This window comes from Poecilia reticulata, linkage group LG7 (genome assembly GCF_000633615.1).
Source record: "Poecilia reticulata strain Guanapo linkage group LG7, Guppy_female_1.0+MT, whole genome shotgun sequence".
In the NCBI taxonomy this organism is placed as follows: domain Eukaryota; kingdom Metazoa; phylum Chordata; class Actinopteri; order Cyprinodontiformes; family Poeciliidae; genus Poecilia; species Poecilia reticulata.
The window spans coordinates 29,813,047-29,827,884 of NC_024337.1; the positions used below are offsets into that span (position 1 = coordinate 29,813,047).

A 14,838-nucleotide genomic window follows, 5' to 3' on the forward strand; every position below is an offset into this window, starting at 1 on the left:
TATATATATATTTATCCTAATTTAAATCCTGGTTGTAATATGTAATATCTGGGACATTTTTATTTTGTTGCGGTGTAAAAAGTGAAGCGTTTTCATTAAAATGCTATTTTTTGTCTTTGTTTCCAGTGGTTTGGTGACTCTACCTGGTTTGTCCGGCGGGCTTTCTGTCTCGATGGATCGTCCAGAAGTCCCTGCTGCTGGGTCGGTGGGGCCGCTGGTGGCCCCTGGGGTTATCAGAGTGCTCAGAGTGCCTACATCGCTCACGCAGAACTGCAACATGCACAGAAGAGGGCCCGTTTGTGAAAATGAGTCAGACTTTCGGCCTCTGAGGCAGTCACAGGATGTGTAAAACTATGTCTGATATAATTCTGGCTCTTTCTGCTCCACAAAAAGATTCGATGAATCTCATTATGTAGAAAAGCAACTAACTAAACATGTAGGAGAAGCTGCTTTTATTAACACAACTCCCTAAAAGCTAACATGTGCCGGTCCTTCTCTGTTTCTCTGCACACTGAACACTTCAAAGCATCAGACCAGAAACAGGATCTCACCTTGAGGTTGCTACTGGGCAGAATGGCCATCCCCTCCTTCCACTCGAGGACATGGACGATGCTACAAGCCCCCCCAACCTGTGCTGTCAGGGTGGGAGCCGCTATCTCATTTGGTCTGCTGCCTTTACCTGGGTTTGCCACGGCGAGGGCTTGAGTCAGTTCCACTTTCTGGTGACCAGGAGGAGCTGCAGGAAACACAACGCACATCCCTTGTAAGTGCGTCGTTTCTTAACGAAAGAAACCGTTTGATGTCAGGTCAGAAAAAGGAATATCTCTATTAGCTAAGATATAGATAATTACATCATGTGACATAAATGTAAATTTACAAAACCTGGGACGCAACCATGTAAACTCAATTTACAGACCACACTATCAAGACCTCTATCAATTACTCTCAAAATGCAATCTTCTTTCCTGAAGATTCATTTTTCCGTTCATCTCTGTTCGCCATGTGAAAACAAAAATAAAACTCTGTTCATTTTACATGACAAACAGGTATAATTTAAATCGACTTTAACTTTATTTCATATATTTTCAGTAACAACAGTATTAGTCCAACTGGTCTAATAATGCATTTCCAAGCCAATCTAATTATGAAAACGTTACCTAAAACAGTAGATTACAATGCTGTAGGAAAGTAGACATCTAATAGATGTTTTCTTCTTTTTATTGTTGTTGCTTAATTATCCTGAAATGTTTCAGATTATCAACAATTCAGATGAATCAGAAACTTGTAATAAGTGTTTTAAATCGCTGTGGAGGATTTTTATTTTTTTATTTTTTTGCCCACTCTTCTTTGCAGAATTGCCTAAATTCAGCCACGCTGAATAGTCTGCGTCGGGTCACACCACCACATCTAAGGTCCAGACTTTGTCTAGGCCACTTCATTTTAGGAGATGATTTGAAATGGAGTTCGGATCAACCTGTTGTTACATAACTTAAACGGGCTTGATTTTAAAACAGAAACTGACACCTAAAATATGTGACAAAGTGTTATTGTTTCTGGATATGGATAAAAAATTAAAAATAAATCAACTTGCTATTTTAGGGAGGAAGGTGGACGTGATCAGTGAAACTAAACAGATCCAAAAGGGATCTACTGACCTTGTTAACTGCCCGGTTCTAAAACTGCAACAAGAAGCATCTTGGGCCTATTGGTCTGCTTTGTTTTGTAGTCAGGGACATTTTTTTTTCTGAATTATTTGCAATATAAATACAAATTGACTTATTTAAATGTAGCAATAAAAAGCCCCAAGTTCCGAGGAGATTGTTTCAAGAGCTTTTCACAAACTGAAGGAAGTGCTGGTGGTGGCTAATGCTGCGTTTTCCTTTAACATTTTCCATAAAATGGTTGTTGTGCTTCTTTAACAATGTAAGAACCAAGCAGCATAATTTAGCTGAACTAAAACACTAATTGCAGCTTATTAACGTGTCATTATACCTGGCAACAGGAGAGCTGTGGTGGTGGCGTGGGGCATGGCTCGTGCTTTCTTGGTGACATTGTCGCAGATGAGGATGGTCTCGCCAGCAGGGGAGGGCGACGGGTCAGTGGTTGTGCCGTCAGCTTCTTTGGATTGAGCGTCCATGTTTACTTTGCCACTCATATTGATGGCTCCCTGTTTCCTTTGTTGGACCGCTGGAAAGCCAATAAACAAAAAAAAAAAAAGTGTTAAAAGACTAAGAGGTTTACATTGACTTGCAAATTTGTTTATTTTTTTATTCTGAAAAAGTTTCAAAGTACTCAGGTTTCCAAAGGTTCAGTCCGATTGGAAATCTCTAAGAATCAGACTCCAAGTCCTTTGTGGTAATGGATTGAGCTGCAGGGTAATAATTTTACCTAACCATATCACTGATCCATTAACTGTGTTCTTTGGTTCACGCGATGTTGTTTGTCCACTAATGTTCCCAAACAAGTCTCAAAAAACCTCGCAGAGCAAATCTGTCTCATTACACACAACTAGGCGACTTCTGAAGTGAGTTGGCTTCACTGGATTGCATTTAGGGGCATCAGAGCAAAAAAAGGGCTGCATTCAAATTCATGCCACACTTTTTAGATTTATATGAAACATGCCTTAGGGATAATTTTCCTTACACTTCACAAATTATCCACTGCTTTATGTTGGGTCTTTGTCAAATTTTTTTAAAAGGTCAAGGAGTATTGATATGGAATATCATGTTTAACCAAAAGAAACTATATCATTTTTGTTCCCTGTTTTACTTTTTAAGGGTTTGTTGATCTTAATCCATGTAACAGACTGTCTAAAGATTGGGTTAGATTTGATGCCAAAACTGTCTTTGAATGGTAGCCTGTTTACAGAAGCAACATTTATTACAAAATAAAAATTAGCCCAGAAATAACGGTTCAATAAAAATAAATAAATAAAAATAGCATAGTGAAACGCTGAATTTACTTTCATAAAAATACAAAACAGCTACGGCCATAATGACTTCTTCCAAACAACCATCCATTACATCCAATGAAATAAGGCAACAATGGTGACACGCCAATATTTACGCACAAGCTTTCAAGTTCACACACACACATAGACAAAAATACAGCATTTCAGTTAAAATGGCGGAGGTTCTGAAATCCACAAACCAAAAAATTGTGGAAAACCAAAACACTAAGTCCTTTAAAACCCACAATTACATACAAAAAAAGAACCTATCAATTTCGCCATAAGCATCTATAATGAATTAGTATTATCTTACCCATACAACGTTAAGCATGTCGGACACCGTAGTAACAAAAATGCAGCAGCCTAGTTTTATTATTTTAAAGACTACGTCTTCAGCGGTAATTAATCAGATAATTGTTTTTCCCCCTTACATCGAAAAGGCTTCTGGTTGAATACATCCATACCGTAAAAAAAGGATGTACCGAATGGACATTTTAAAAATAAAAAAAGCAAGCACACAAACCGGAGCCTGTTCTAAAGAGGCGAGGTGAATAGTATCTCCTTGTCCGCTTTAAAATAGTTATAAATGTGAAAGTAAAGGCGTTGGCAACATTTAGGAAACTGACATTTGGCTTACCAGCGCTGCTTTCCTGCGGCTCCGGGGCTCAATTTGCGCATGCGTGCAGCTACCACACAGTAGCTGATCGCTTATTTATTTTCCTAACGACAGAAGGACTTCTTTAGCAAGCACTCCATTTTTAACACTTCAGTGAACATATTCGGGTTTATCAAGTAAACTGCATACCAGTTTGGATAGTCTATGATTTTTAAATAGACATTTGATCATAGAACAGGATATTTTCACAGCCAGAGCCACTTTCAAGACAGACCACTTATATAATTAGCACGATATAGGTCACGTCAATACTGCAGTCAATCCTTTTTTTTTTCAATAAAGCACGTCACATGTTCTTTTTAAGATCTTTAATTGAACATACAATTTAAAAAACATTTCATTTAGTCATTGAGGGGGGAAATAAAATTGTTGGGACAAAAATGCCGATGCTGAATTCAGCTCGTCATTTCGACACCAACAAAAATGCACAATATCTGAATTCAATTGTTTTAACCTGAATCACACCTCAAACCAGGGGGGAAAGAAAGGAACAAGCGTAAAAAAAATTAACCTGAATAATAGGGCAGTAACCGAAGCAGCTATTGTCAGGAAAGTATATCAGCATTATTGTCTACTCTCTCTCAATTTAACCATTGCCTCAATATCTCTAAGAATTTAGGGGAAATGCATCCAAGCACAGCTTATGAACAATTTTATTTTTTCAAAAAAGATAACCCAACTACAACGCAAGTTGTTCAAAAGTACAACAAACTTTTCACAATGCAATTAGTAAGTTTAATAGTACACGCTCTTCTGTCCTCCCGCAAAAAAAAAAAAAAAAAAATGTAAAGGCCCATAAAAGAAAAAAAAAAACTGCATCAGTATCAACAATTCACTCATAACTGTGCACTTCATAAAACTTAAAACAAAAAAAAGTCCTCATATAATCTGGGGAAAGTAAGAAAACGGCAAATTTACTGGTAACAGTGACCAAAGAATATTAACGTTGTTCGTACAAAGCCAGAAAAGACTATTGAAAACAGACTTAAAATAATAATAATAAAAATTATCTGTGGGCTAGAAAATGAGTCAAGCGGAAGACTACTCAAAACTTAGGATCAGAAATCCTCTTTTACATAGGCAGGTTTCCAAAAACAGCCCTGACAATGTGCATTTATTGATGGCATGTCAAAACAGCACACTCTGAAGAGAAAAGGTAAGGAAGCAGAAGCCTGTGACACTGCTCGTTATTTACAGCATTATAATAAAACACAAAAAAAGGAAAAAAAAAAAAGAGGGGGAAAACATTTTCCACATCTAATCTTGAGAGGCTGATCTAGATCGTGAACGAGACCTTGAGCGGGAGACTGAGCGGGACACTGAGCGCTTCTCTCTGGATTTAGATCGGCGTTCGTCTTCCTGTGGGGACGGGGAGCGGGACGCTGATTTGGTGGTGCGCTCCTCTTTCCCGTTCTCTACAGGGGAAGCTGAACGGCTGCGGGACTTCTTGTTGTTGTCTTCACGAGCACCAACATCCATCTCCTTGGATCTGCTACGAGAATCCCGCTCCGACTTGACCTTAGAGCGGCTCTTGGAGCGGGACTTTGATTTTCGGTCGGCTGAACGGGAACGAGATTTCTGTGAGCGCGAGCGAGATTTGGACTTGTGGGACCCAGAACGAGATCTATTGGTGCGAGAGCGTGATTTCCGTTCTCCCGACTTGGAACGAGACTTCCTCTCAGACCTCGAGCGAGAATGATGCCTTCTCTTGTTGCTACGGGAACGAGACCTAATGGGTCGAAAAATTATTTTGGTGACGTTTTGTAGATTTGCCCAGATTGACAAAAACAAAAACTCTTACAGCCGACTCAAAACATTTCAATCTGAACTCACCTGGAGTGAGATCTGGAGCGACTCCTGGAGCTCCTGTGGCTTCTGCTGCGGGAGCGGCGGCGACTTCGAGATCTGATGACAGAAGAGGAATCAAACACATGACATCTCAAGTGAAGTTTTTTTATTTATTTATTTGAAATCAGAAGCTTGTTTTCCAGAGGAAAAAATTAGCTTTTTAAATCCATGAGTAATCCCACCTGGAGCGGCTGCCAGAGTAAGACCTTCGTTTGCGGGGTTTGTCCTCCACCAATCGAATCTTTCGCCCGTTGATGTCTGTGCCGTCTAACTTGTCTATGGCCCGTTTCATGTCAGAGTGAGTCCGGAACTCTATCACCCCTTCGTTGGTCCGCTCCTTGTGGGCGTCGGCATACGTCACCTCGCCTGCCTGACGCATGAAGTCCTTCACGAGACAGAAACAAATGTACAGAAACGAGGTGCTTAGAGTTTCAGCATTCAACGTTTGACGAAGTAAATGAGGAGGGATAAAAAAAGAAAAAGCAGCTTACCTTGAGGTCCTGCCAGCTGCAGCGGCTCGACAGGTTTTCCACAATGAGGCGGTACTCTGTACGGACTGGAGGTCCATACTTGTCCCTTCCAGAGCGGCTCCTGCTGCTGCTGCTGCTGCTGTAACCACTACCTTTAGAGACGACAGCACACACAAACATGCTTTAGAACGAACTAAAAGTGATACGGTCAAGAAAACTACTGGTCTGGACTACCAACAGAAAACAGGCCAGATCAAACTGGGGAATATATTCAAATAGGAGTCCCTCAGATCCCTATCTCCTTCACAGATCTTCAGTTAAGAGATTTTAACAGCCACTGCAAAGACTCTTTAAAAGTCTGTAGCATTCATATTATAAAGATGCTTGCTGCTGCAAAGAACACCACTGATTCTAGTACCAGCAAAGCAATGGCTTTTAACTAAACTGTATATCTTATAGAAATGCTTTGGCTGGACAGTGATGTTCTTTCAGACCCTCTGAACCCTGTAACAAAAAGAGAGGAGGCATCCACATGGTGTTTAGTCATGGAGGCTGGCGAATTCAATAGAGTCTAAATGGTACAGTGACTTTTCTAAGCATTTCAAACTGGTACCTTGCCAGATGCTAGTCTGGTGCACCCTTCTTCCCAGTTTTGCACTTACATATTTTCTTTAGATTGTAAGTTGTTCAACTACAGCCGATCCAGTCATGTTTGCGGTCAACATAGAAACCAATGGCAATCCTCACCATCACCCCTGGTCTATTGGCAAAAGGCTGCTGTCATCATGGCTTCCGGTTAGGTCAGCCAAGGATCAAGGGGGCAAAGGTCACACACACATTGTAAGGTGAAAGCCAAGGCCAAACGGGACAGGCAGTCATCTTAGCCAGTCATCTTTAGCCTCAATGGACTCTCAGCCTCAGCCCGCAGCTGGACTCTTTCAAATTGAAACATCAAGGACTTTTGTTAATGTTTAATATATAGAAAAATATAGAGAAATGCCAAAGTTAGCAAATACACAAATTAACGAAAAAGTGTTAGTTAAGTCCTAACCTCAGAGCACAATGTACACTTGCTATATTGGTTTAAATAATGTAAATATGAAGTAAATGAGTCAAAGAAATATTAGAATTTTAACTTACAAAATGGATTCTGTTTACACTATGAAGAGCACTATGGATCACCATACACCCTGACCTGCAGTTATTTGCTCGTTCCCATCAAGGAACCGCTGTTTAATGCAGGGCGGCCCATGATCAGGGGGAGCAAAAACTCACAGGTCAGCGACTATTAATGAAACTGAAAACAACTTTAGAGTGGGGTGGGATTTGAACTAAATAAAAGAAGAGCCAAAGAAAACTGTAATATGACCACAGATGAGTTTGGGGAAAAACAAAGTATTTCGTTTAGTCAAACTACTGCTTACATATGTGAAGAAACTAACTTTAAAAACTACAAATAGCTTTAGATATTTTTTTAAGAAAAGCATGCACAAAATGTGTGTATCCGAGGGCTTTTAATCAAGATTATTTACCATGGAGAAAACATAAAATTAACAAATACGAGTCAACCAGACAACAAATGTTCAACAAATTTAATTGATTTATAGCTAAAAACGCTTCTCTTCGTACTCTATACTGCAACCTCACCCTGAAGGGAAGGGGGAAAGAGAATATGATCTAAAAGATGGCACTTACTGCGCCCTCCGCCCCAGTAACCCCCTCCGTAGCTATCTCGGTCTCGCCGTGGGCCCCGAGCATGCTCAACGATCACTCGCTCTCCGCACAAATCCTTTCCGTTCAGCTCATACACGGCATCGTCGGCATCCCGGTTGTCTTCAAACTCCACGAATCCATACCTGCAGGAAAGAATACGGTTCAACGTTAGGCCAGAGAACAACACTCCATCAAATAAAAGCAATTCATTCAATTGGTCGACCGCTTGGTTAGCCAAGCGGCTAGCTCGGCTAGCTAGGCCCACGCTAGCTCTCCAATGTAGAAAATACAAAGCCGCCATGTTGGCCATGCGACATTTGCTACACGGAGTCGAAAATCAGTCAATAAACTTAAGTTTAGCGATGTATTTTTGGTCAAAATCAGCACATAACCTTCTACGAAGCTAAATTTACCAACTGAAACAAAGAAATTTCGAATTACAGCATTAACATTTCCTGCACTTACGTCGTTCAACATCAGCGGTTCCAAAGCTACGAGCAACGTTCGCATATTCAGCCAAAACTCACCCATTTTTCAAGTCGATTTCCATTAGTTTTCCATATCCGCTGAAAAATCGCTGAATGTCCTTTTCGCGGACGTGATAACTTAGACGTCCAATGTAGACTCGAGGCATGTTTATTTGCTATTTCAGCCAACGCTGTTCTAGACTGTTCCTCCTAACAACTCCAAGCGTTGATTCAGTTGCGTCAGTCGCAACCTCCGTTACGACGGTTTCGCTCGAGGCCAAAGCCAGCCAATTAGAGTGAAGCTAAAGACTCGTACTTCCTGTACGGCATTTTCAAAGTAAATGACCAGATTTTTCCCCCGATGTATTAGGTAGAAATGTATTCGATTCTCTCATTTTACACTGTTAAATGTTTATAAAAAGTGTTTCTTGCAGTGAATTTTCAAACTTTAGAGATGTTAGAACAGGCCAGTCAAGGTTAAGACCTAAATTCAATTGACATTCTGTAGCAACAGTTGTTCAGGCAAATCTACTAGAACGGATAGAAATGTTAGTCCCTTTATGTGCAAAGTTAGATTTAAATCCCCCAAAATCTTGCACTTGCAATTACAGCAAAATGTAAGTATCGATGGTGAATCACGTGGCAGATCACATTTTGGACTTACATTAATAAATTTCTCCCTGCTCCCAGTTACACAGTGTTGATTTCCTAACAATAAGGTGTTATGAACACTGAAGCAATGGCTGGTTTCTTAATTGATTTCTGGTCGTTATATTGGTGTCATTCACACCCAAATGCCAATATGTTAAATGTTACCCCAAAGAAGTAAGTTGGCATCTTTTGATTTGCAGCCCTTTTAAATACCTACAACACAATAAAAAAAAAATGACTAGGAGAGAGAGAACATTTTATTTCTGTAAAAACCCAGCTTTAAATTGACTAGTCGGACCTAATCCACATTAGGCTTATAGAAAAGCAGAACCATCATGTGGTCTGCAGTACACAAACTGACTTTATATTCTGGCTAAATTATGGAGTAAAACTCTGAACCAATTCTTAAAATATCAAGCAGCAAGAAGAAACCTTGACATTTTTCTTATTTTGCTACAAACCCAAGTAAACAAGCTTTTTTTTCCTCAAAATTTTAATTTCAAATTGCTCAAATCAGGTTGATAAAAACATAGATCTAATCTTTAGAAATCCTCAATGCAACAAAAGTACTGAGCTTTAGTTTCTTTGTTACAGCCTCAAAACAGTCATGTTCATCACAGTTTTTTTTTTTAGTCCAAAACGTTTTAATTTTTTACTTTTGACAGTAAAGCCATTAGGAAGCCAGATTGAGGCAATTTTTCACAAGTTTGGCGTAAGCTATAACTGAATTATAGTCCTGTCGCTTAGGTCATTTGTTAAATTGGGAAGCTGCACAGAAACCTAAACGATTTTGTGACTTGGGCCAAAATACAAAGTGCAATGGCTTTCATGCTAGCTATGAGCAGAAAGAATATATAGAAAGATGTCAAAACTCTTATGTGGATCAGTGTAGTTTTAACACAATGCGACTGGCTGTGGTGTAAATGTATAACCTTTTGTCTTCCTCTCTGGTATGTGTGAAGTGGGAGAGAAAAGAAAGAATTCAAGCTGTGGTCAATCAGGCTTTTCTTGAACCAAATTTTTTTTTTAAAAATCACAGCAAATGGGAGAAAAAAAAATATCTAAGAGCCAGAATATTCATGGGCTAAACAACAAAACAAATTCATTCAATCCAATGATGTTTCCTGGTGAACATCACCTGTTTTTACAGCACCTGAACCTTTTTCTGTTGCTTTTAGATGCATCTCTCACTCCCCCACGGGCCTGTACAGGCAAATGACAACTAAACAACGGCCAAACTCCCGCAGTTCGATTCAGAGAGTTCTTTAAGCAAAATCAATGAGGGCGCCTCGACCCCCAGCTTCAGGGAAAAAAAGAGGTCGTTACAAGAAGGGAGGGTGGGAGTGGGTCCAGGTTTCTTGGCCTTTTAGTTGGCTTTGGCGCGGAGCTGCGCCCTCTTGCCCGTCACAGCCTGGAAGCCAGTCTTGATGCTAGCGACGGAGCAGCGGGAGTGGCACGTCTCGCACTGCAGAAAGTAAAGACGAGTGTCCTTCTGCAGGATGGTCTCTGGGGAGCGGCAGGTGTGACATGTCACATATTCCTCTGCAGGAAAGAAAACAATAATTAAAAAAAAAAAAAAAAACACGTTTAGGACTTCAGGTCACGTAGAGCTTTGTTAAACAAGCTGAGAAACTGACTAAATACTAAGGGGTGCTGTGGTGGCGCAGAGGCCGTCCCAGGTTCGATTCCCGGCCTGGTGACCCTTGGTTCATGGCTTCCTTCTCTCTCTTTACCTACTTTACTGTCTTAGCATTTTCAAATAAAGGCCACTAAAGCCAAAACCAGACAACCTTGAGACTACATTACCCATAATCCAAATGCCACTGTAGCTTCACAGTTGCTTACATTTGTAAATGAAATACGATTCAAGTTAGTTCAATAGCAAATAGAGGCGCTTCCGACTTACTGATATATCTTCTCAACACATTTTCTATCTGTTTCTGTTGAAATCTGCCTTTGATCACAAGTTGGTTATTTCCATCTATAGAGCCGCTGTTAACAGACAAAAAGACACAAATGTTATTAAGTCCACACAAACACACCAGTGTCCGTTAAGAATTTTTAACATGTACAGTTAAAAAAAACCAAAACAAAAAAAAGATGAACACCACGTACCTTGTTCCCAACTCAGCCAGCAGAAAAGCGAGAAGATGTTTAGGCTGACGATGCAACCTGGGAGGATGAAGGAAGAAGCATGAGGCCCTCTGACGGGATTTTCACCAGCCTGGGTCAGTGAGGTACAAACAACGAGGACGGCTGCTGTGACTCACAGTTTGCAGATATCTGTGAAGTTGACAAAGGACGTTTTCTTGGTTCCCACTCGAACCACCTGAGGGGGCTTCATCACAAACTTCCTCTTCTCCCCGGCCACCATGTCAGGATTTTTCTCCCTCATGATGTTGAAAACTCTGTTTAGGAGCTGGGATAAAAAAATAAAAAGAACACACCTCAAACATTTGACATAAGAGAAACATAAGAGCTGGTTTTTAATGTGGAGTGGAGAAATGGTTTCTGGGTTTGGTTCTGTCTTTTTCCTAGATAAAAAGCCACCAACTGAGATGTTGCATTCATTAAGACTGTGTAATTTGATCATGTTTTTCTCACATGAAAAACATTTCAGGCTGAATACTTCTGTTTTTATTAGTGTCTCTTTCTTGAACGCTATTCAGAAATAAGCTGACGAAAATAATGCTGCTACCCACTGTGCGAACCCCTTATGTTCATCTTTCCAGTAGAAGGTATTCGATAGAAAGTGTTCCTGCACACGCCTGTCACTGTAACAAATTCTGCCAGACGCTAAATCGTCCCAAACGTCATCGCGACAAACGATAATATTGTTGTTTTGAGACCATCGTAATGGAACAGTAATGCAGGTTCACAAAGATTAATAAGCTTTAAATTGTAATTAATTTACATTTAACACTGGAACTGGGAGACATTTTAAATAGCCGAAATAAGTAAAAAACAATTACTTATAACGTCTCTGTAGATAAAATTGTCCGTCAAAAAAGAAAAAAAAAGAAGGGCTAGATAAGACCAAAGCAAAAGACGGAAGACTCTTGTCATCAAATTTTTGGTAGAAAGACAAAAAAAAAAAAAAAGTTTTAATTCATCATGTGGATAATTAATTTATTCCTTATTATGACATGCCTATTTCTGCACGTCTTTCATGGAATGATTATGTTAGGTTATTTTTCTTTTCTGAAGGAAGGCCTCCTCGCTCAGCACTTTTACTTTCGGCTGCGTTTTTCCTTTCCAGGCGGTGCTGCGTGTACTCAACTTCTTTTTGTATCTCTCAGAAAGTACTGCGCGTCCAGTGCTTCTGCTTTTGGCTGTGAGCCGATGCTGCCATCACCCAGCCACACTATTTGATTGTCCTTCCACGTTCTTCTGCCATTTCATCTCAGTGCTCAGTTGGCTGCAGCGTTCGCACGGAGCCTGATTTAGGAGGCGCTCCTCCCCGCCGTTGCTGTAACATGTTTGCTTTGAAGGGAGGGATTGATGCTAAGCCCACTGAAGCAATCGCCTCTGTGTCGTTTAGTTCCTGTGCCGTCTTACCTCATCGTACGTGTAGTCTCTTTCCGTGCCGGCCCACGCTGGACCCGAGGAGGAAATGAACGAAATTCCGTCGTTGTTCTTGCTCTCGTCGTCTTCCAGAGCTGCAGACACAACGTGCAAACCTTGTAAGACCGAGCAGCCCGCTTTAAGTCTTCAGAATTGAAGGAAAGCTGCCGCGGTCTGTACCGTCGTCTTTTTCCAAAGCCTCTCCCTCGTCGAAGTCGACTTTCTTCGACTTCTTTTTTTTGCTGGGAAGCATCAAATCTAGGTTGTCCTCCTCCGGCGCCTCGGTTTGCTCCCCTTCGATTTTCAGCTCCTGGTTTTTTAAATCAGTGCGAAGTAAAACTTGGTTTTAAATGCAGAGTGAGAATAAGTACAATTAATAAAAAAGAAGGAAAGAAAAAGAAGGAGGTAAAAAGCAGTTTATTAGCGACTGACCTTTAATCCTTCTTCTACATCGTTCTCAAGCCCAAAATTCTTCTTCGGTTTCTTCTTCTTTTTCTTCTGGTTGAAGAAATTCAGGTCGTTCAAGTCATCGGATAGTTCTAGAACGATAAACAAACCCAGCTAAAAAAACAAGAGAAAAACAGCCAAATCTATGTTTCATGAAGAGAACTGTTACATACAGCTATGAAACGTAAAGCAACCTTCTTTCAAACCTTTTTTCCTGCCCTCATCTTCGTCTATATCCACCTCCTTGTCCTCCCCGACCTCTGGCTCGGCCTCCTTGACTTCCACCTCTTTCACCTCTTCTCCTCCCACGCCCTCTCCTCCTTCCTCGTCCAGCATGAAGGGCTTCTTCTTCTTTTTCTTCTTCTTGGTCATGTTGGGGTCGAAAATCATCTGAAAAGTGGAGCGGACCCAAATTAGGCACACAAAAAAAAAATCCAAAGGAAATCTTTATATTTCGCGTTTCATGCCTTTGAATATCAATATAAAAGTGAACGCATCATTACCTGGTTAAATGTCACTTTATTTCAAATATCCTTAGTATTTCAGACTTAAATTTCCAGAGCTAGTGCTTTAAAGAACATTTTGATAGCATAAATAATGAAGTTGAGTATTTATAACCGACAGATATTTCTAATCAGTCTTAAAGTACAAACTCTACAAAAACAAAGAGACGGACAGACGTTTGAATGGATGAACTGAAAGACGGACAGGCAGTTAGCTGCTGGATGGAGGGACGTATGAATAGAAAAACAAATGAACAGATGGGTGGATGGAGAGATGAATAAACAAGTGGATGAGTCGTCAGAGGGATGGATGACAAACGAATCCGTAAAAGTTTCAAGATTGTGTCACAATCTATAGAGTTAAAGGCAACAAGAAAGCGTTAAGAATGTAAAGTAACATGTTATTGACTCAGTTCTGAAACAGTGGATTAACAGCTGCTACATTGACTTTGTCTGTTTTAGTCGAGTCAAAATGAGCTAAATCTGTGTAGCTGTTAGAAATGAACGGCTAGCAGCACCGCTTCTGCTTAGCTAGCCTCTTTACCCGCTCAGTTTGAGCGATACAATGGCAACGACACGGCGGATTTATTAGCTAAAATTTATTCCAGTCACCCACTCGGTGCGATAAACCCCAGCGCAGCAGCGCATTTCGCTGCTTTTTCTTTTTTAAGGCGAACATGAGTCTGACTAGTCGGCCTTCTGCTAGCCCAGTTTGCAGCAGCCATGTGTGAGCTTGCCGTGGACAGGGAGGGGAGCAACACTGCCGAGGCCCAAAGTCATCGATAAGGACCGAGAAATCAACCATCTGATTCCTGCGAAGCTCCCGCACCGACACTGACTGAAGACCGAGTGGTCGGGGCTCTCTTACCTCGTCTCCCGACATGTTTGCGGACTCAAAGACAGAAAATTTAGTCAACTTTTCTTATCCCTCGATCACTTCCACACGTCTGCTCAGGGATATTTCTTGCATCAGCGCTGGGCATCGGTGCGCATGTGCGAAGTCGCCAAACCCTGACGTCACGGCAAGAGAGAGAGAGAGAGAGAGAGAGAGAGAGAGAGAGAGAGAGAGAGAGAGAGAGAGGAGCGTTCAAGATCAAAACGTTGCAAAAAAAAAAAGATCAAAACGTTACACGTGATTCCTGTGTGTGCTTAGAATTTGATTGTTTTCGGGTCAGCAGAGCTATGTGTAAAAAAGATAAAAAGATAAATAGATTTATGGACGGAAGGGATGGATATATCTTCCCTTTCCCTGTGGTGAATATTGGCATTTCCAGACAATTTACGTATGTATCTGTCCATCAGTTCATACAAAAAAAAAAATGAGCACATCCATCCATCCATCCATCCATCCATCCATCCATCCATCCATCCATCCATCCATCCATCTTCTTTTGCTTGTCCGGGGTGGGTCACGGGGTCAGCAGTCTAAGTAGGGAGGCAAAGACTTCCCTCTCCCAGCCTCTTGTTCCAGCTCCTCCCGGGGAATCCCAAGGCCAGCTGAGAAACACAGTCCCTCCAGCGTGTCCTGGGTCTTCCCCGGGGCCTCCTC

General features: G+C 41.0%; 3 protein-coding genes across 11 annotated transcripts in view; all 3 read right to left on the reverse strand.

The window, feature by feature from the left end:
• Positions 1 to 3,780, reverse strand: part of l3mbtl1 (L3MBTL histone methyl-lysine binding protein 1) — a 14,036-nt gene extending 10,256 nt beyond the window's left edge. For 3 of the 7 annotated variants that reach the window (XM_008414855.2, XM_008414854.2, XM_008414853.2), the window contains exons 1-4: positions 3,382 to 3,427; positions 1,993 to 2,187; positions 552 to 736; positions 144 to 270 (exon numbers count right to left, since the gene is read on the reverse strand). In XM_008414855.2, the coding sequence (XP_008413077.1) occupies positions 144 to 270; positions 552 to 736; positions 1,993 to 2,187; positions 3,382 to 3,412 (538 nt within the window). In that variant the 5' untranslated portion in view covers positions 3,413 to 3,427. Of the gene's footprint in view, positions 1 to 143; positions 271 to 551; positions 737 to 1,992; positions 2,188 to 3,263; positions 3,285 to 3,381; positions 3,441 to 3,576 lie in introns of those variants that run through there. The other 4 variants (XM_008414856.2, XM_008414857.2, XM_008414852.2 and 1 more) reach the window with 4 other exon arrangements.
• A 139-nt stretch (positions 3,781 to 3,919) lies between these two features.
• LOC103468026 (serine/arginine-rich splicing factor 6) lies at positions 3,920 to 8,386 on the reverse strand. The gene is made up of 6 exons (XM_008414858.1): positions 8,185 to 8,386; positions 7,640 to 7,800; positions 5,966 to 6,096; positions 5,657 to 5,859; positions 5,460 to 5,531; positions 3,920 to 5,355 (listed from the first exon to the last, which is right to left on the reverse strand). The coding sequence occupies exons 1-6, from the start codon at positions 8,289 to 8,291 to the stop codon at positions 4,884 to 4,886; spliced, it is 1,146 nt and encodes a 381-aa protein (XP_008413080.1). The 5' UTR covers positions 8,292 to 8,386; the 3' UTR covers positions 3,920 to 4,883.
• A 631-nt stretch (positions 8,387 to 9,017) lies between these two features.
• On the reverse strand, positions 9,018 to 14,290 carry eif2s2 (eukaryotic translation initiation factor 2, subunit 2 beta). 3 transcript variants are annotated; one of them, XM_008414860.2, is made up of 9 exons: positions 14,158 to 14,290; positions 12,981 to 13,176; positions 12,772 to 12,878; positions 12,520 to 12,649; positions 12,334 to 12,434; positions 11,046 to 11,194; positions 10,891 to 10,947; positions 10,682 to 10,767; positions 9,018 to 10,317 (listed from the first exon to the last, which is right to left on the reverse strand). In XM_008414860.2, exons 1-9 carry the CDS (start codon positions 14,170 to 14,172, stop codon positions 10,142 to 10,144), a joined length of 1,017 nt encoding a protein of 338 aa, XP_008413082.1. In that variant the 5' UTR covers positions 14,173 to 14,290; the 3' UTR covers positions 9,018 to 10,141. The 3 variants fall into 3 exon arrangements, with proteins under 3 accessions (XP_008413082.1, XP_017161297.1, XP_008413083.1); XM_008414861.2 differs by having other exon boundaries at positions 9,020 to 10,317; positions 12,993 to 13,176; positions 14,158 to 14,289; XM_017305808.1 differs by lacking the exon at positions 14,158 to 14,290 and having other exon boundaries at positions 12,772 to 12,880; positions 12,994 to 13,106.
• Between the last annotated feature and the right edge of the window lie 548 nt (positions 14,291 to 14,838).